At 40.4% G+C, this 21500-nt stretch overlaps 1 protein-coding gene across 1 annotated transcript in view; it reads left to right on the plus strand.

The window, feature by feature from the left end:
* GLG1 (golgi glycoprotein 1) overlaps nucleotides 1–21500 on the plus strand; it is a 447209-nt gene that overhangs the window by 374966 nt on the left and 50743 nt on the right. The window contains exons 13-15 of the mRNA XM_053719464.1: nucleotides 18533–18634; nucleotides 18712–18819; nucleotides 20732–20852. Of these exons, the coding sequence (XP_053575439.1) occupies nucleotides 18533–18634; nucleotides 18712–18819; nucleotides 20732–20852 (331 nt within the window). The remainder of the gene's footprint in view (nucleotides 1–18532; nucleotides 18635–18711; nucleotides 18820–20731; nucleotides 20853–21500) is intronic.

Genomic DNA, 21500 nt, shown 5'->3' on the forward strand with positions numbered 1-21500 from the left:
TGTTGAGCTCATGTTGCTTAGAAGTCCTTTACAATGGAAAGTGGCTACTGAAGAACTTTTGAGGTAAAATATCTTTCTCCAACATTGGTGTGTCCGGTCCACGGCGTCATCCTTACTTGTGGGAATATCTCTTCCCCAACAGGAAATGGCAAAAAGTCCCAGCAAAGCTGGCCATATAGTCCCTCCTAGGCTCCGCCCACCCCTGTCATTCTCTTTGCTGTTGCACAGGCAACATCTCCACGGAGATGGTTAAGAGTTTTTTGGTGTTTAAATGTAGTTTTTTATTCTTCTATCAAGTGTTTGTTATTTTAAAATAGTGCTGGTATGTACTATTTACTCTGAAACAGAAAAAGATGAAGATTTCTGTTTGTGAGAGGAAGATGATTTTAGCAGACAGTAACTAAAATCGATTGCTGTTTCCACATAGGACTGTTGAGATGAAGTAACTTCAGTTGGGGGAAACAGTTAGCAGACTTTTCTGCTTAAGGTATGACTAGCCATATTTCTAACAAGACCATGTAATGCTGGAAGGCTGTCATTTCCCCTCATGGGGACCGGTAAGCCATTTTCTTAGTCAAGCAAACAGAATAAAGGGCTTAATATGGGCTATAAAACTGGTAGACACTTTTATGGGCTAAATCGATTGCTTTATTTGGGCATTTTATACATGTTTATGCTGATAATTCACATTTATAAACTTGGGGAACGTTTTTAACGGCAGGCACTATGTTAGACACTTTTTCCAGTCAGGGAGGGCCTTCCCAGTTGTAGGCTGAGCCTCATTTTCGCGCCATTACTGCGCAGTTGTTTTTGAGAGCAAGACATGCAGATGCATGTGAGGATCTGAAAGTAGCTGGAAAAGTTTCTAGAAGGCGTCACTTGGTATCCCCTCTGGGCTTGGTTAGGTCACAGCAAAGGCTATAGCTGGGACTGTATAGGGGTTAAATTTGTAAACGGCTCCGGTTCCGTTATTTTAAGGGTTAAAGCTCTGAAAATTGGTGTGCAATACTCTTAATGCTTTAAGACACTGTGGTGAAATTTTGGTAATTTTTGAACAATTCCTTCATACTTTTTCACATATTCAGTAATAAAGTGTTTTCTGTTTAAAATTTAAAGAGACAGTAACGGTTTTGTTTTAAAACTTTTTTTGTGCTTTGACAAGTTTAAGCCTGTTTAACATGTCTGTGCCTTCGGATAAGCTATGTTCTATATGTATGAAAGCCAATGTGTCTCCACATTTAAATTTGTGTGATAATTGTGCCATAGCGTCCAAACAAAGTAAGGACAGTACTGCCACAGATAATTAAATTGCCCAAGATGATTCCTCAGATGAGGGGAGTAAACATGATACTACATCATCTCCTACTGTGTCTACACCAGTTTTGCCCACGCAGGAGGCCCCTAGTACATCTAGCGCGCCAATGCTTATTACCATGCAACAATTGACGGCTGTAATGGATAACTCCATAGCCAATATTTTACCCAAAATGCCTACATATCAGAGAAAGCGCGATTGCTCTGTTTTAAACACTGAAGAGCAGGAGGGCGCTGATAATTGTTCTGTCATACCCTCACACCAATCTGAAGTGGCCATGAGGGAGGTTTTGTCAGATGGGGAAATTTCAGATTCAGGAAAAATTTCTCAACAAGCTGAACCTGATGTTGTGACATTTAAATTTAAATTAGAACATCTCCGCGCACTGCTTAAAGAGGTGTTATCTACTCTGGATGATTGTGACAACTTGGTCATTCCAGAGAAATTATGTAAGATGGACAAGTTCCTAGAGGTTCCGGTGCACCCCGACGCTTTTCCTATACCCAAGCGGGTGGCGGACATAGTGAATACCTTTTGTTTCCCCCCCCCCTATATTTAAGAAATTATTTCCTATGGTCGACCCCAGAAAGGACTTATGGCAGACAGTCCCTAAGGTCGAGGGGGCAGTTTCTACTCTAAACAAGCGCACTACTATTCCTATCGAGGATAGTTGTGCTTTCAAAGATCCTATGGATAAAAAATTGGAGGGTTTGCTTAAAAAGATTTTTGTACAGCAAGGTTACCTTCTACAACCCATTTCATGCATTGTTCCTGTCACTACAGCAGCGTGGTTCTGGTTCGAGGAACTAGAAAAGTCGCTCAGTAGAGAAACTCCATATGAGGAGGTTATGGACAGAGTTCACGCACTTAAGTTGGCTAACTTATTTTAGATGCCGCTTTGCAATTAGCTAGATTAGCGGCGAAAAATTCAGGGTTTGCAATCGTGGCGCGCAGAGCGCTTTGGCTAAAGTCTTGGTCAGCGGATGTGTCATCCAAGACAAAATTGCTTAACATCCCTTTCAAAGGTAAAACTCTATTTGGACCAGAATTGAAAGAGATTATCTCAGACATCACTGGGGGAAAGGGCCACGCCCTTCCACAAGATAGGCCTTTCAAGGCCAAGAATAAGTCTAATTTTCGTTCCTTTCGCAATTTCAGGAACGGACCGGCCTCTAATTCTGCATCCTCTAAGCAAGAGGGTAATGCCTCACAACCCAAACCAGCCTGGAAACCAATGCAAGGCTGGAACAAGGGTAAGCAGGCCAAGAAGCCTGCTGCTGCTAACAAAACAGCATGAAGGAGTAGCCCCCGATCCGGGACCGGATCTAGTAGGGGGCAGACTCTCTCTCTTTGCTCAGGCTTGGGCAAGAGATGTTCAGGATCCCTGGGCACTAGAAATAGTTTCTCAGGGTTATCTTCTGGAATTCAGGGAACTACCCCCAAGGGGAAGGTTCCACATGTCTCACTTATCCTTAAACCAAATAAAGAGACAGGCGTTCTTACATTGTGTAGAAGACCTGTTAAAGATGGGAGTGATACACCCAGTTCCAATAAAGGAACAAGGAATGGGATTTTATTCAAATCTGTTCGTAGTTCCCAAAAAAGAGGGAACTTTCAGACCAATTTTGGATTTGAAGATCCTAAACAAATTTCTCAGGGTAGTCTGTGAAAAGAAAGCAAAGACAGGCGCAGCCCAATTCAAGTGTAGTATTCTTTAATTCAGTGTAAGTGCACACATACAAATGGCTACTTACAAAAGGCACAAATAAAATCTGCATATAAAGGTATCTTTACATCCAAACTGTGTTATAGTATAACATACAGCTATGAAACAAACTCTACGCGTTTCGTCTGAGAACGCCCAGACTTTCTCAAGAGATGAAAAATTAGAAGTGTTGCAAGCATGGTGCCTACCGGCTTTATAAAAGGGACCATTAATTGCATGATTAATTACCAGCCAGTCAGAGTATGGTGATACTGATTGGCAGGTGAGCTTGTTAAGTAGGAAAAAAAAAAAGCTTTGCATTATTGTATGTTTAAAAAACATATAGGATTTGTTCAGTGTTATCACCTTAAATGCAATAGTAAACGTTAAAATATAAACATAGATAAGAAAATGGACAATAAACTTTATGTTAAAAAACCTTGTATATTAAAAACTAGAAAAAATGTTAAAAGCAATATGTAGTTGTATGCACTAGAATTAAAAATCTGATGTTGTGTTTTTTAAAAAAGATGTTTTTTAGTAAAACTACATGAAAGCTTGCAGGTCTAATTCTAGGTTTAGACCTGATGGTTGCATGGTGTTAAGTTGGTAAATCCACCATGATTCTCTGCGTCTGAGTGTTAGAAGCCTGTTTGGACATTTATTGGGGGGTATCCAGTCTATGACTTGGATTTTGAGGGATGCAGGATTTGAATTGTGATGTAATTTAAAATGTTCTGGCACACTGTGTGTCATGAGGCCATTTTTTATATTATTGACATGTTCTCCCAGCCTTGTACGTATACTTCTTTTGGTTCTTCCTATGTAAATCAAATTGCAGCTACATTTTAGCAAGTAAACTACATAGGTGGTACTGCAGTTGCTCTTATATTTCTGTTTGAATGTAATGTCTCCCCCTGAGTTGGTAAAGGTAATCTCTCTATTTACATATTGGCACATGCCACATCTGGATACCCCGCATTTGTAGGTGCCGGGTTTTTGTTGTAACCAGTGTGTTTTATCCTTAATTATACAAGGTTTATTAGAATTACGCAATCTTGTGGGTGCTAAAATGTTTTTAAAATCCATATTTTTTCTGAAAGTTACCAATGGGTGATCTGGTAAAACATCGCCCAGTATGGGATCTGCCTTTAACACACCCCAGTGTTTCTTTAGGATATTTTGTATTTCTCTAGAGCCCTGACTGTATGTTGTGATGAATCTGACATTGTTTAATATATTAGATTGTCTCCTTCGTTTTGACTTGTCAGTAGGGAGTAAAAGAGTTTTCCTGTCCATTAGAGAAACTTTAGTTTTAGCCTGTTCTAATAACTCAACGGAATAGCCCTTTTCAATGAATCTAGAGTCTAGTAGAGCGCACTCTTGATTGTAATCGCTTGTTTTGGTGCAGTTTCTCTTTACCCTTTGGTATTGCCCCAGAGGAATGTTAGTCTTCCATCTGGGTAAATGGCCACTGCTTGCGTTGAGGAACCCATTCTTATCAGTTGGTTTTCTAAAATTCTTCACTGCTACCTTGTTTTGTTCATCAATATATAAAATTAAATCAAGAAACTCTATTTGTGTGGTAACTATTTTTGACGTAAATTTTAAATTATAATTATTGGTGTTGATGTGTTCTATAAACTCCTTACATAGTGTTTCACTTCCTCTCCAGATGATAATTACATCATCTATATACCGAAAATAACGTATTAGGTGGCTGTGATAAGGGTTATTTGTCCAAATGTGATTGTTCTCAAAGTGATGCATGTAGAGATTGGCATAGGATGGGGCAAATGTGGTCCCCATCGCAGTGCCCTGTATCTGTCTATAAAACTGTTTATCAAATGTGAAATAATTATGTGAAAGTATGAATTCAATGCCTGTTCAAATAAACTGAAGGTGTTGATGGGGTGAGAAGTCTTCAATAAGTATTTCTTTAATAGCCTTAATTCCTTGGTCGTGCGGTATACAAGTGTATAGCGACGATACGTCGCAGGATACCCACAGAAAGTCATTAGACCAATCTAACCCTTCAAATGTGTTGATTGTGTGGATTGTGTCCCTGAGGTACGCCTTGGTAGATTGTACTACAGGCTGTAAATAATGATAGAGAGATTACCTTTACCAACTCAGGGGGAGACATTACATTCAAACAGAAATATAAGAGCAACTGCAGTACCACCTATGTAGTTTACTTGCTAAAATGTAGCTGCAATTTGATTTACATAGGAAGAACCAAAAGAAGTATACGTACAAGGCTGGGAGAACATGTCAATAATATAAAAAATGGCCTCATGACACACAGTGTGCCAGAACATTTTAAATTACATCACAATTCAAATCCTGCATCCCTCAAAATCCAAGTCATAGACTGGATACCCCCCAATAAATTTCCAAACAGGCTTCTAACACTCAGACGCAGAGAATCATGGTGGATTTACCAACTTAACACCATGCAACCATCAGGTCTAAACCTAGAATTAGACCTGCAAGCTTTCATGTAGTTTTACTAAAAAACATCTTTTTTAAAAAACACAACATCAGATTTTTAATTCTAGTGCATACAACTACATATTGCTTTTAACATTTTTTCTAGTTTTTAATATACAAGGTTTTTTAACATAAAGTTTATTGTCCATTTTCTTATCTATGTTTATATTTTAACGTTTACTATTGCATTTAAGGTGATAACACTGAACAAATCCTATATGTTTTTTAAACATACAATAATGCAAAGCTTTTTTTTTTTCCTACTTAACAAGCTCACCTGCCAATCAGTATCACCATACTCTGACTGGCTGGTAATTAATCATGCAATTAATGGTCCCTTTTATAAAGCCGGTAGGCACCATGCTTGCAACACTTCTAATTTTTCATCTCTTGAGAAAGTCTGGGCGTTCTCAGACGAAACGCGTAGAGTTTGTTTCATAGCTGTATGTTATACTATAACACAGTTTGGATGTAAAGATACCTTTATATGCAGATTTTATTTGTGCCTTTTGTAAGTAGCCATTTGTATGTGTGCACTTACACTGAATTAAAGAATACTACACTTGAATTGGGCTGCGCCTGTCTTTGCTTTCTTTTCACAGACTACTACCTGCTGGAGGTGTTTGGAGAATACACCCCCCTCTGTCTCAGGCAGCGCTCATCACTACAGTGACACAGGAAGCAGACTATCACTGACACCTGCAACACGCTATCACAGTGGATCCACTTCCTGCTCAACAGAGCAACCGGCTTTTCTACAGCTCACAGACTTAACCCAGGAACGTAAGCGCCCCTCAGCTTTTCTGTTTTTCTAAATTTCTCAGGGTACCATCGTTCAAGATGGAAACCATTCGAACGATTCTACCCACTATCCAGGAAGGTCAATTTATGACTACCGTGGATCTAAAGGATGCATACCTACATATTCCTATCCACAAAGAACATCATCAGTTCCTAAGGTTCGCCTTTCTGAACAAACATTACCAGTTTGTGGCCCTCCCATTCGGGTTAGCCACTGCTCCAAGGATTTTCACAAAGGTACTAGGGTCCCTTCTAGCGGTTCTAAGACCGAGGGGCATTGCAGTAGTACCTTACTTGGACGACATTCTAATACAAGCGTCGTCCCTGTCAAAAGCAAAGGCTCATACAGACATCGTTCTGGCCTTTCTCAGATCACACGGATGGAAGGTGAACCTAGAAAAAAGTTCTCTGTCTCCGTCAACAAGAGTTCCCTTCTTGGAAATAATAATAGATTCCTTAGAAATGAGGATTTTTCTGACAGAGGTCAGAAAGTCAAAACTTCTAAGCATTTGTCAAGTTCTTCATTCTGTTCCACGTCCTTCCATAGCGCAGTGCATGGAAGTAGTAGGGTTGATGGTTGCAGCAATGGACATAGTTCCTTTTGCACGAATTCATCTAACACCATTACAACTGTGCATGCTCAAACAGTGGAATGGGGACTATACAGACTTGTCTCCAATGATTCAGGTAGATCAGAAGACCAGAGATTCACTCCGTTGGTGGCTGACCCTGGACCATCTATCCCAGGGAATGAGCTTCCGCAGACCAGAGTGGGTCATTGTCACGACCGACGCCAGTCTAGTGGGCTGGGGCGCGGTCTGGGAATCCCTAAAAGCTCAGGGACTATGGTCTCGGGAAGAGTCTCTTCTCCCGATAAACATTCTGGAACTAAGAGCGATCTTCAATGCTCTCAGGGCTTGGCCTCAGCTAGTAAAGGCCAGATTCATAAGATTCCAATCAGACAACATGACGACCGTTGCATATATCAATCATCAGGGGGGAACAAGGAGTTCCCTGGCGATGAAAGAAGTGACCAAAATAATTCAATGGGCGGAGGATCACTCCTGCCACCTATCTGCGATCCACATCCCAGGTGTGGAAAACTGGGAAGCGGATTATCTGAGTCGTCAGACATTCCATCCGGGGGAGTGGGAACTCCACCCGGAGATCTTTGCCCAACTAACTCAATTATGGGGCATTCCGGACATGGATCTGATGGCGTCTCGTCAGAACTTCAAGGTTCCTTGCTACGGGTCCAGATCCAGGGATCCCAAGGCGACTCTAGTAGATGCACTAGTAGCACCTTGGACCTTCAACCTAGCTTATGTATTTCCACCGTTTCCTCTCATTCCCAGGCTGGTAGCCAGGATCAAACAGGAGAGGGCCTCGGTGATCTTGATAGCTCCTGCGTGGCCACGCAGGACTTGGTATGCAGACCTGGTGAATATGTCATCGGTTCCACCATGGAAGCTACCTTTGAGACAGGACCTTCTTGTTCAGGGTCCATTCGAACATCCAAATCTGGTCTCCCTCCAGCTGACGGCTTGGAGATTGAACGCTTGATTCTATCAAAGCGTGGGTTTTCAGATTCTGTGATAGATACTCTGGTTCAGGCCAGAAAACCGGTAACTAGAAAGATTTACCATAAAATATGGAAAAGATATATCTGTTGGTGTGAATCCAAAGGATTCCCATGGAATAAGATAAAAATTCCTAAGATTCTCCTTTCTACAAGAAGGTTTGGAGAAAGGATTATCTGCAAGTTCTCTAAAGGGACAGATCTCTGCTTTATCTGTCTTACTACACAAAAGACTGGCAGCTGTGCCAGATGTTCAAGCATTTGTTCAGGCTCTGGTTAGGATCAAGCCGGTTTACAGACCTTTGACTCTTCCCTGGAGTCTAAATCTAGTTCTTTCAGTTCTTCAAGGGGTTCCGTTTGAACCTTTACATTCCATAGATATTAAGTTACTATCTTGGAAAGTTTTGTTTTTGGTTGCTATTTCTTCTGCTAGAAGAGTTTCTGAGTTATCTGCTCTGCAGTGTTCTCCGCCCTATCTGGTGTTCCATGCAGATAAGGTGGTTTTGTGTACTAAGCCTGGTTTTCTTCCAAAGGTTGTTTCTAACAAGAATATTAACCAGGAGATAGTTGTACCTTCTTTATGTCCGAATCCAGTTTCAAAGAAGGAACGTTTGTTACACAATTTGGACGTAGTCCGTGCTCTAAAATTCTATTTAGAGGCTACAAAAGATTTCAGACAAACATCTTCTTTGTTTGTTGTCTATTCTGGTAAAAGGAGAGGTCAAAAAGCGACTTCTACCTCTCTTTCCTTTTGGCTTAAAAGCATCATCCGATTGGCTTATGAGACTGCCGGACGGCAGCCTCCTGAAAGAATCACAGCTTACTCCACTAGGGCTGTGGCTTCCACATGGGCCTTTAAGAACGAGGATTCTGTTGACCAGATATGTAAGGCAGCGACTTGGTCTTCACTGCACACTTTTGCCAAATTTTACAAATTTGATACTTTTGCTTCTTCGGAGGCTATTTTTGGGAGAAAGGTTTTGCAAGCCGTGGTGCCTTCCGTTTAGGTAACCTGATTTGCTCCCTCCCTTCATCCGTGTCCTAAAGCTTTGGTATTGGTTCCCACAAGTAAGGATGACGCCGTGGACCGGACACACCAATGTTGGAGAAAACAGAATTTATGCTTACCTGATAAATTACTTTCTCCAACGGTGTGTCCGGTCCACGGCCCGCCCTGGTTTTTTAATCAGGTCTGATGAATTATTTTCTCTAACTACAGTCACCACGGTACCATATGGTTTCTCCTATATTTTTCCTCCTGTCCGTCGGTCGAATGACTGGGGTGGGCAGAGCCTAGGAGGGACTATATGGCCAGCTTTGCTGGGACTCTTTGCCATTTCCTGCTGGGGAAGAGATATTCCCACAAGTAAGGATGACGCTGTGGACCGGACACACCGTTGGAGAAAGTAATTTATCAGGTAAGCATAAATTCTGTTTTCTTTTTTACATAGAGATGTTCAGGTGATATTTTCTAGTCCGCTTTTTACAGCTGTGCTGCATCACTTTCAAGTGTTTCAACATTTAAGTATTATGACCCTTTAAAAGGGATGCTGTCAATATCACAAATACAGTTATTATTGTCAGGATGAATGGATGAAACTATTAGGACACATGGCTTCAATTATTCGTGTGGTAAAATTGGCAAGGTGGATAATGCTGTTTTCTAAGATTTCAAGAAAAGCAGTCTGTCTCATCGGATTTCCTTTCCACTGGAGCGAAGGAGAATTCTTCATTGGCCTATCCTTTCTAGAGCTAAATTGGATCCTTCTTCAAATGGATGCCAGCAAACAAGGCAGGATACTCTTTGTCAAGGGCATTATGCACAAGGGACGTGGGACAGGCAAACCCACTCCTTACCGTCAAATGTTTGAGAAATCAGAGCTATTCTTCAGGCTTTGCTTCATTTTCAGGAGCATCTAGTAGCAAGAGTGATAAAGATCATGTCAGACAACAGGGCTGCAAAAGTTTATAGTTCAGTTTCACGGAGGAACAAGTAGTCAATCTGCTATAAAGGAGGTTATATCAATCTTCATCTGAGCTCATCCTTGTGTTCAAAATCTGGCTGCAGACCAGATTCCAGGAGAATCTCATTGTAGATTTTCTAAGCAGACACCAGGTTTCTCCCAGTATTCCAAATAATTGTGAACACATGGGGGAATTCCGGAGAACAATCTGATGGTTTCCTATGTAAATTGCTAGGTTCCAAGAGTCAGTTGCTTTTCAATACCTCAAGCTCAGGATGGTCTATTTCAGGAATGGCCATTCATACTCTCATTTCTTCCCTTCAATTCCTCTAATCTCTTATCTCCTGTAAAGGATTTAAAATGAGAAAGCAAACTTCATAGTGATTCTTCCCTTCTGGCATTGCAGGCCCTTGTTTACACTGGTTCAGAGAATGGTGATTCTTCCTCCATGGCCTTTTCCAGTCTCTTTGGGCATGCTATGTCAAGGTCCAGTGGTTTATCAGAATCTACAATAGTTAAAGTTCATGACATGGTTGCTGAGGTTGCCTGTCTTAAACATATGAAAATATTAGCTCCTGTTGTTCATACCCTTTTGCAGGATACAAAGATGTGGGGTTTACCTCAAGAACATATTATAGAATATAGGATGTTTCTCCAACATAGGTGTGTCCGGTCCACGGCGTCATCCTTACTTGTGGGATATTCTCTTCCCCAACAGGAAATGGCAAAGAGCCCAGCAAAGCTGGTCACATGATCCCTCCTAGGCTCCGCCTACCCCAGTCATTCTCTTTGCCGTTGCACCGGCAACATCTCCACGGAGATGGTTAAGAGTTTTTTGGTGTTTAAATGTAGTTTTTATCCTTCAATCAAGTGTTTGTTATTTTAAAATAGTGCTGGTATGTACTATTTACTCTGAAACAGAAAAGAGATGAAGATTTCTGTTTGTAAGAGGAAGATGATTTTAGCAAACGTTACTAAAATCGATTGCTGTTTCCACACAGGACTGTTGAGATGAAGTAACTTCAGTTGGGGGAAACAGTTGGCAGACTTTTCTGCTTGAGGTATGACTGGCCACATTTCTAACAAGACTTTGTAATGCTGGAAGGCTGTCATTTCCCCTATGGGGACCGGTAAGCCATTTTCTTAGATTAAGTAAAAGAATAAAGGGCTTTATAAGGGCTTAAAAAACTGGTAGACATTTTTCTGGGCTAAAACGATTACTTTGCTAAGCATATTTGGCAGATTATAACTCTTAATAGTTATTATAATCTTGGGGATTGTTGTTAAAAAAACGGCAGGCACTGTATTGGACACCTTTTTCAGATGGGGGCCTTTTCTAGTCATAGGCAGAGCCTCATTTTCACGCGCAGTTGTTTTTGAAAAGCAAGGCATGCAGATGCATGTGTGAGGAGCTAAGAACCACTGAAAAAGCTTATAGAAGGCGTCATTTGGTATCGTATTCCCCTCTGGGCTTGGTTGGGTCTCAGCAAAGCAGATACCTGGGACTGTATAGGGGTTAAATGTAAAAACGGCTCCGGTTCCGTTATTTTAAGGGTTAAAGCTTTCAAATTTGGTGTGCAATACTTTTAAGGCTTTAAGACACTGTGGTGAAATTTTGGTGAATTTTGAACAATTCCTTAATGTTTTTTCACATATTCAGTAATAAAGTGTGTTCTGTTTAAAATTTAAAGTGACAGTAACGGTTTTATTTTAAAACGTTTTTTGTGCTTTGTTGACTTGTTTAAGCCTGCTTAACATGTCTGAACCATCAGATAAGCGATGTTCTATATGTATGAAAGCCAAGGTTTCTCCCCATTTAAATATATGTGATGATTGTGACATAGTGTCCAAACAAAGTAGGGACAATGATGCCACAGATAATGATATTGCCCAAGATGATTCCTCAAATGAGGGGAGTAAGCATGGTACTGCATCATCCCCTTCTGTGTCTACACCAGTTTTGCCCACACAAGAGGCCCCTAGTACATCTAGTGTGCCAATACTTATTACCATGCAACAATTAACGGCTGTTATGGATAATTCTATTGCAAACATTTTATCTAAAATGCCTACTTATCAGAGAAAGCGCGATTGCTCTGTTTTAAACACTGAAGAGCAAGAGGACGCTGATGATAACGGTTCTGACATACCCTCACACCAATCTGAAGGGGCCAGGAGGGAGGTTTTGTCTGAGGGAGAAATTTCAGATTCAGGAGAAATTTCTCAACAAGCTGAACCTGATGTTGTAACATTTAAATTTAAATTAGAACATCTCCGCGCACTGCTTAAGGAGGTATGATCTACTCTGGATGATTGTGACAATTTGGTCATTCCAGAGAAATTATGTAAGATGGACAAGTTCCTAGAGGTTCCGGTGCCCCCGATGCTTTTCCTATACCCAAGCGGGTGGCGGACATAGTAAATAAGGAGTGGGAAAGGCCCGGCATACCTTTTGTTCCTCCCCCTATATTTAAGAAATTATTTCCTATAGTCGACCCCAGAAAGGACTTATGGCAGACAGTCCCCAAGGTCGAGGGGGCGGTCTCTACTCTAAACAAACGCACTACTATTCCCATAGAAGATAGTTGTGCTTTCAAAGATCCTATGGATAAAAAAATTAGAGGGTTTGCTTAAAAAGATGTTTGTTCAGCAAGGTTACCTTCTACAACCAATTTCATGCATTGTTCCTGTCACTACGGCAGCGTGTTTCTGGTTCGAAGAACTAGAAAAGTCGCTCAATAAAGAATCTTCGTATGAGGAGGTTATGGACAGAGTTCAAGCACTTAAATTGGCTAACTCTTTTATTTTAGATGCCGCTTTGCAATTAGCTAGATTAGCGGCGAAAAATTCAGGGTTTGCTATCGTGGCGCGCAGAGCGCTTTGGCTAAAGTCTTGGTCAGCGGATGTGTCTTCCAAGACAAAATTACTTAACATCCCTTTCAAGGGTAAAACACTGTTTGGTCCTGATTTGAAAGAGATTATTTCAGACATCACCGGGGGAAAGGGCCACGCCCTTCCTCAGGATAGGTCTTTTAAGGCTAAAAATAAGCCTAATTTTCGTCCCTTTCGCAGAAACGGACCAGCCTCTAATTCTACATCCTCTAAGCAAGAGGGTAATACTTCTCAACCCAAACCAGCCTGGAGACCGATGCAAGGCTGGAACAAGGGTAAGCAGGCCAATAAGCCTGCCACTGCTACCAAAACAGCATGAAGGGATGGCCCCCGATCCGGGACCGGATCTGGTGGGGGGCAGACTTTCTCTCTTTGCTCAGGCTTGGGCAAGAGATGTTCAGGATCCTTGGGCACTAGAAATAGTTTCTCAGGGTTATCTCCTGGAATTCAAGGAACTACCCCCAAGGGGAAGGTTCCACAGGTCTCAATTATCTTCAAACCAAATAAAAAGACAGGCATTCTTACATTGTGTAGAAGACCTGTTAAAGATGGGAGTAATTCATCCAGTTCCAATAGGAGAACAAGGGATGGGGTTTTACTCCAACCTGTTCATAGTTCCCAAAAAAGAGGGAACATTCAGACCAATTTTAGATCTCAAGATCCTAAACAAATTTCTCAGGGTTCCATCGTTCAAAATGGAAACCATTCGAACTATCCTTCCTACCATCCAGGAAGGTCAATTTATGACCACGGTGGATTTAAAGGATGCGTACCTACATATTCCTATCCACAAGGAACATCATCAGTTCCTAAGGTTCGCTTTTCTGGACAAGCATTACCAGTTTGTGGCACTTCCATTCGGATTAGCCACTGCTCCGAGAATTTTCACAAAGGTACTAGGGTCCCTTCTAGCGGTTCTAAGACCAAGGGGCATTGCAGTAGTACCTTACTTGGACGACATCCTGATTCAAGCGTTGTCTCTGTCAAAAGCAAAGGCTCATACGGACATCGTCCTAGCCTTTCTCAGATCTCACGGATGGAAAGTGAACATAGAAAAAAGTTCTCTGTCCCCGTCAACAAGAGTTCCCTTCTTGGGAACAATAATAGATTCCTTAGAAATGAGGATTTTTCTGACAGAGGTCAGAAAATCAAAACTTCTAAGCTCTTGTCAGAACTTCAAGGTTCCTTGTTACGGGTCCAGATCCAGGGATCCCAAGGCGACTCTAGTAGATGCACTAGTAGCACCTTGGACCTTCAACCTAGCTTATGTATTCCCACCGTTTCCTCTCATTCCCAGGCTGGTAGCCAGGATCAATCAGGAGAGGGCTTCGGTGATCTTGATAGCTCCTGCGTGGCCACGCAGGACTTGGTATGCAGACCTGGTGAATATGTCATCGGCTCCACCATGGAAGCTACCTTTGAGACAGGACCTTCTTGTTCAAGGTCCATTCGAACATCCGAATCTGGTTTCCCTCCAACTGATTGCTTGGAGATTGAACGCTTGATTTTATCAAAGCGTGGGTTTTCAGATTCTGTAATAGATACTCTGATTCAGGCTAGAAAGCCTGTAACTAGAAAAATTTACCATAAAATATGGAAAAAATATATCTGTTGGTGTGAATCTAAAGGATTCCCATGGAACAAGATAAAAATTCCTAAGATTCTATCCTTTCTACAAGAAGGTTTGGAGAAAGGATTATCTGCAAGTTCTCTGAAGGGACAGATCTCTGCTTTATCTGTTTTACTTCACAAAAGGCTGGCAGCTGTGCCAGACGTTCAAGCGTTTGTTCAGGCTCTGGTTAGAATCAAGCCTGTTTACAGACCTTTGACTCCTCCCTGGAGTCTTAATCTAGTTCTTTCAGTTCTTCAAGGGGTTCCGTTTGAACCCTTACATTCCGTAGATATTAAGTTATTATCTTGGAAAGTTTTGTTTTTGGTTGCAATTTCTTCTGCTAGAAGAGTTTCTGAGTTATCTGCTCTGCAGTGTTCTCCGCCCTATCTGGTGTTCCATGCAGATAAGGTGGTTTTGCGTACTAAGCCTGGTTTTCTTCCGAAAGTTGTTTCCAACAAGAATATTAACCAGGAGATAGTTGTACCTTCTTTGTGTCCGAATCCAGTTTCAAAGAAGGAACGTTTGTTACACAATTTGGACGTAGTCCGTGCTCTAAAATTCTATTTAGAGGCAACTAAAGATTTCAGACAAACATCTTCTTTGTTGTTTATTCTGGTAAAAGGAGAGGTCAAAAAGCAACTTCTACCTCTTTCTTTTTGGCTTAAAAGCATTATCCGATTGGCTTATGAGACTGCCGGACGGCAGCCTCCTAAAAGAATCACAGCTCATTCCACTAGGGCTGTGGCTTCCACATGGGCCTTCAAGAACGAGGCTTCTGTTGACCAGATATGTAAGGCAGCGACTTGGTCTTCACTGCACACTTTTGCCAAATTTTACAAATTTGATACTTTTGCTTCTTCGGAGGCTATTTTTGGGAGAAAGGTTTTGCAAGCCGTGGTGCCTTCCATTTAGGTGACCTGATTTGCTCCCTCCCTTCATCTGTGTCCTAAAGCTTTGGTATTGGTTCCCACAAGTAAGGATGACGCCGTGGACCGGACACACCTATGTTGGAGAAAACAGAATTTATGCTTACCTGATAAATTACTTTCTCCAACGGTGTGTCCGGTCCACGGCCCGCCCTGGTTTTTTTTTTTAATCAGGTCTGATGAATTATTTTTTCTAACTACAGTCACCACGGTATCATATGGTTTCTCCTATGCATATTTCCTCCTGTACGTCGGTCGAATGACTGGCGTAGGCGGAGCCTAGGAGGGATCATGTGACCAGCTTTGCTGGGCTCTTTGCCATTTCCTGTTGGGGAAGAGAATATCCCACAAGTAAGGATGACGCCATGGACCGGACACACCGTTGGAGAAAGTAATTTATCAGGTAAGCATAAATTCTGTTTTTTTCTACTTGGATATTACAACATAATGCTTCTAAAGTATATTTTAGCCTTTTGCAGCTGCTAGATTTCCTACGATAGTTTCTCCAGGGACTTAGCACTAGAACCTTAAATGTTCTGGTATGTTCCATTTCTGCAATATCTGGAGTTGTGGGCCCAGGAACCTTTGCAATTCTTTCAAGCATTGGCCCATATCTATCCTTCAAGTCGACCTTCAGTACCATCTTGGGATCTATGGATACTTTACTGGAGTCACCATTTGAACCTTTATGAGAAGTTTCCTTTTGGTTTCTAACTTCTTCTGGTGGCAATCGCGTCCGCTAGATGTGTTTCTTAATTGCAAGCCTTTCCGTTAAGAATCCTTTTATTGTTTTCCCTCAGGATAAGGTCATTTTACAGATTGTCTGAATTTCTTCCTAAGATTGTCTGACTTTCATAAGAATCAGTATATTGTTCTTCCTCCTTTTTGTCCGGGGAGAGAAGAATCACAGGGGAAACCAGTATACCGTCTGGATGTGGTAGGCTGTTTCCACATTTGTTAAAAGAACACAAGATATTTGCAAGGGGGGTCGGCTGTTCATAGTTCCTAAAGGTCCTCAATAGTTTCCTACAAAATCTACTATTTTGAGAACATACAATCAAAAGGGCAAACAGGTGCTGGATGGGCTTAAGGCACATTTTACTAGGGCAGTTGCAACTTCCTGGGTTTAAGGCAAAAGCTACACCTGAAGAAATTTGTCAGGCTGCCATTTGGAAATCCTATCATACCTTTTGTGTCACACTATAAACTTGATTAGTGCCAGACTGCTTCAGCAAGATTGTGTCTTCTGTTCTTTCTTAGACAAATTATACAGCAAAAAATATAACAATAGTTTCTTATTTCCCACCCATACTTGTTTGTGTTATTACCATTTACTCTTCTTGCTAGTATTACCAGGTAGTGCCAACACAATTAGAAATTATCACCAAAATATAAGCAATTTCTATAGCTTGACCCATATCCTAAAACTTCTTGAAAAGCTATTATATACATTTTGTTACATTAAACTCCCTCCTTGACCCACTGCAATCTAGATGTGTCGCCCCCAACACTTCAGACACCAATCGTTAAGGTTACCAACAACCTAATTACAGCAAAATCAAAGGCCTCTTCTCTCTGCTAATTCTCCTCAATCTGTCTGCAGCTTTTGATACTTTTGACCACCTTCTTTTGCTCCAAATCCTCCAATTCTTCTGCATTTGCGACAGTTCTCTTCCTACCTGTCTAACCATAACTTTAAGTGTAGCGTTCTCTGTTGCATCCTCTGCCCCTTTACCACTTTCTGTTGGGGTACTGCAAGGCTCTGTCCTTTGTCCTCTTCTCAATCTTTATATAGTCATTAGGTTCCTTAATAAAGTCCCACGGGTTTCAATATCATTTGTATGCTGACACCCAAATCTACCGCTTTGCACCAGACATTTCTCCTTTGTTGCTAACGCGTGTCACTAACGGTTCTCATCCTGGATGTTCTCTCACTACCTTAAGCTAAATCAAACTGAGCTCCTTATTTTTCCCCACATTCTTCCAAAATCTACCCCCCCCCCCACCCCCATTTGTCTATAACTGTCTAACTCCATAGTCACCCCTACCCTGCATGACCACTATCATCTTGGGATAACACTTGACTCAGATCTTTCTTTCACTCCTCACATTCAGTCTTTGGCCAATTCCTTCTGCTTCCACCTAAAACCCAACATTTCCTTACACAAGACAGACTCTTCTGTTCAGGGATGCATACAACCTACACTAACCTTTTCTTATACCAGTTCCTCTCCTCCTATCAGCTCGGAACCCCTTAGCATGTATTCCTATGAGCCCAGCTGTTTGCAGATCACCTTCATAAGAACTTGCTACAACAGTGCAACTCTCAACAGGGCCCTCTGCCCATAAATGTTACCTTGCATATCATGCCTTTCGTTTATAGCGATACAGAATCTGTTGGAGCTCCAACAAATAACTGATAATAAAAATACTTCTTACCATGCTTCCTTCTGCTTGGTCCACCTTTGACTGGACATCACTAGGAGGAGGAAGAGGTGGTGTTTGTTACCTTTATACAGGTAACTAGGAGAAAGTGGGAGGTTCTGTCCACATACTTTGGTAGAGAGGGGTTCTCACTGGAAAGTATTACCCAGGGATATATGCATCAAGATATAGAAATTGCTTATTTTTGTTGATTTGTACTTTTTGCAGTTCCTAATTAAATGATCTCTTGTGTAGCCAAGTAGGGACAGATATGTAGCCCACTTTTTTTGCTGTCTATGTATCAGAATTGGGAAAACTAATAATTTCCATAAATTATAGGAGAAGGGGTACAGAATAAAAAAAACTATACTGCAAAGTTGTTTTACAATATATATTTAAACACTGTATAGCAAAATCCCAAAGTGTTTACTGTCCCTTTTTAAAGAATTATTTTTCTGTGGTAGAAAGGTGGCAAGTTTTCCAGCAAAGGAGACCAAGAAAAGTACATTTGACAACCAAGAGATTGATTGTTAAATCTTTTTAAGTATTAAATTATGCAGGCAGCTTACCCCAAATCTAAATATACATTCCTATCCAGCTGTTACCCATGCTTGCAATTATCTGGTAACTTTGTTTGACTACCTTACAACAAGGCAAGTAAAAAGGAAAAGCATATAGTATTGTAATAAAACAATTGTACGATTTTTCATTACTCTTGTAAGCAGATCTTTTTTTTAATAACTGAATTTTAGAACAAATTATCCTACAGAGTTCCAGTTGTAAATGAAAAAGTTTGTGACTTACTTTACTTCCCTTTAAAGCGTTTATCTCCTGACTGTGAGGACCAGATTAGAGTGATAATACAGGAAACCGCCTTAGATTATCGACTTGACCCCCAGCTTCAGATACACTGCGCTGAAGAGGTTAGTCTCCTTATCTCATTGTCCTATGATTTGTGATGTATGGAAAGCGCTGTGTGTAATTTATGATATTTTCACAGATAAACTCTATTTGTGGAGAGGAGGCTGCAGCACAGGAACCAACAGGGCAGGTGGAGGAATGTCTAAAAATGAACCTGCTTAAAATTAAAAACGCTGAATGCAAGAAAGTAAGAAATCAAGCATATGCAAAACAATGTCAGATATGTTGGGAGGGGTCATAGTCTCTGGCTTTTCTTGTTTCACCAAAACTGGTATTTGATATTTTATGTACAGATAGAGAAAATATTTATATGGTTTTATTTTTAACAATTTAAAACTAACAGGAATTACACATTTAAGGGAAATACTTGGGCAAAGAGATTAAATGGATATAGAAGTGAAAATTAAACGTTCATGATTCATGGAGAGCATACAATAAAAAGTAAAACAAAAAATAGAGAAATGTTCCCATTCCTATTATACAATATACCTCTTTCTTGGCATGTATTAAAATTTTATTTGTATACTCATTGGGGACATATGAAGGTCTAGCTGTACACTTGCTAGGTCTTGATGACCTTTTAGGGAGATGTCTAGGCATTTTCTTCTCATATTGAGCCTGCTGATCTAAATATGACTGTAGTTGTCAGATTTTCTAAGAAATCTTGGCAGTACTATGAAGCTCCTGTTCTAATTCTACAAAGGCCGTTTTAACCTTGGGTTAGTGTTTATCACAAACGGGTGCTCTCCTTTTTTAGTTTGTGAAGGCGATGTATACATAATAGTACTCGCACACACAAAAAAAATTATCATTTAAAAAATCATATAATACAAATAAATTGACTATTTAAATAAAAATGATATATAAATTTAATTACATTAAAAATTGTAATGAAATTATTCTGCAAAAAAAATTTAAATTCTTATTGCAGTTATGCAGGAAAAGACTGTTTTAAGGCACACAGTAGAAACTGTATTAAAACTACACTGCAGATGCAATCACTGCTGAGAAAATAGTATTTATAAAATTAAATGTAAAGCCTATTGGTTTCCTCGCCTCTGCTAGTGGGTGGAGCAGGGGTGTTCCATGGGTGTAGCTGACATTTCTCCATGGCTTAACATTTTTTTCACTCACAAACTGAAAGGAGGCAACATTTTGTCAAAATACACAAAACTTATTACTCTGAGAAACGTATACAAAAATAGAGGCAACTGTAAGATACTATACACTGAAAGCAGAGTAGTCTGTTTCGTATTGTCTGCAAGGTTTCATTTTTAATGCGCATTCCCTATTAACGTCCCCCATTCCATTACTTTCTATGGGATACATCTTCGTTTTTTTGTTCTTTTTTTATTTATTTTTTAACATATGACCTGGTTCAGGCCCTCTATGTAAACTGAAGCAGACAAGAAGGGTGACTATTTGTAAACGGAGATAACACCCTGGAGACTTCTGGGAGGTTTTTTTAGTATGCCAATAAGGCATCAGGCAGTATCTCTCTATTACCTGAATGTTAGATCTCAACTTTATTAAAGGGATACTGAAGCCACCTTTTTTTCTTTCATGATTCAGATAGAGCATGCAATTTTAAGCACCTTTCTAATTTACGCCTATTATTTTTTCTTTGTATCTTTATTTGAAAAAGTAGGAATATACACTTATGAGCCGGCACATTTTTGGTTCAGAACCCTGGGTAGTGCTTGTTGATTGGTGGCTACATTTAGCCACCAATCAGTAAGTGCTACCCAGGTGCTGAACCAAAGATGGGCGGGCTCGTTATCTTACATTCCTGCTTTTTCAAATAAAGATGCCAAGAGAACGGAAAAAAAATTACATTAGGAGTAAATTAGAAAGTTGCTTAAAATTGGATGCTCTATCTGAATCATGAAAGAAAAAAAATTGGGTTCAGTATCCCTTTGTCAATGATGTTAAGAGCCTACACTATGCTTTATACTCCAGCTCATTTTATAACTTCATATTTAGCAGTAGCTTGTTTAGTATTAGTAAATTTATGTGCACATTTCCGTGGCTTATAAAGAGTATGTAATTCATTACTTGTTCACTTTTCTATAGTCTTTCTGTACTTTTTCCTTTTCCAGGAAGTCCTGAACATGTTGAAGGAGAGCAAAGCAGATATATTTGTGGACCCTGTATTGCACACAGCATGTGCCTTGGATATAAAACATCACTGTGCAGCCATTCCTCCGGGCAAGGGACGTCGTAAGTATAATGCAGAGAATGGTGTTCTAAAGGATACTCAGAGTACTCAATGTCATCAATACTTAAAGGGACAGTCTACACCTTAGTCATCTTAAAGTCTTACTTTAGATTAAGCTGCAAATATCCTCCTGCACCCCTTTCTATATTATGCAGCAGTAACAGTAAAAAGGTTATTTTAAAATGACTATTGTTTCTGGTCACTTTAAAATGGCTGCCAGGCTCTGCCCACAGATGACATCACAATCTGGGCTGTATCTATGCACTCTGCTAAATAGCATTGGCAGTCTGAATCTAATTAGTGAGTCTTTTGTAACTAGTGAAGCCTTTAATGCAGCCCAGATCGTGATGTCATTAGTGGGTAGAGCTTGGCAGCCATTTCAGTGTGACCAGAAACCATAGTCATTTTAAAATAACTATTTTACTGTTACTGCTGCATGATATAGAAAAGGTGCAGGAGGATATTTGCAGCTTAATCTAAAGTAAGACTTTAAGATGACGAAAGTGTAGACTGGTCTTGGTATTTTTGTAGCCCATGTATGGCCAGAGATGGATACTTCAGATAAAGTAGTGACAATTCTACATTCAATGTATGTCCTCTAACTGGTAAAATGAGTCATTATCCCCTGGGATGTGTATTACCTAATTTAA

This window comes from Bombina bombina, chromosome 1 (genome assembly GCF_027579735.1).
Source record: "Bombina bombina isolate aBomBom1 chromosome 1, aBomBom1.pri, whole genome shotgun sequence".
Taxonomy (NCBI): Eukaryota; Metazoa; Chordata; class Amphibia; order Anura; family Bombinatoridae; genus Bombina; species Bombina bombina.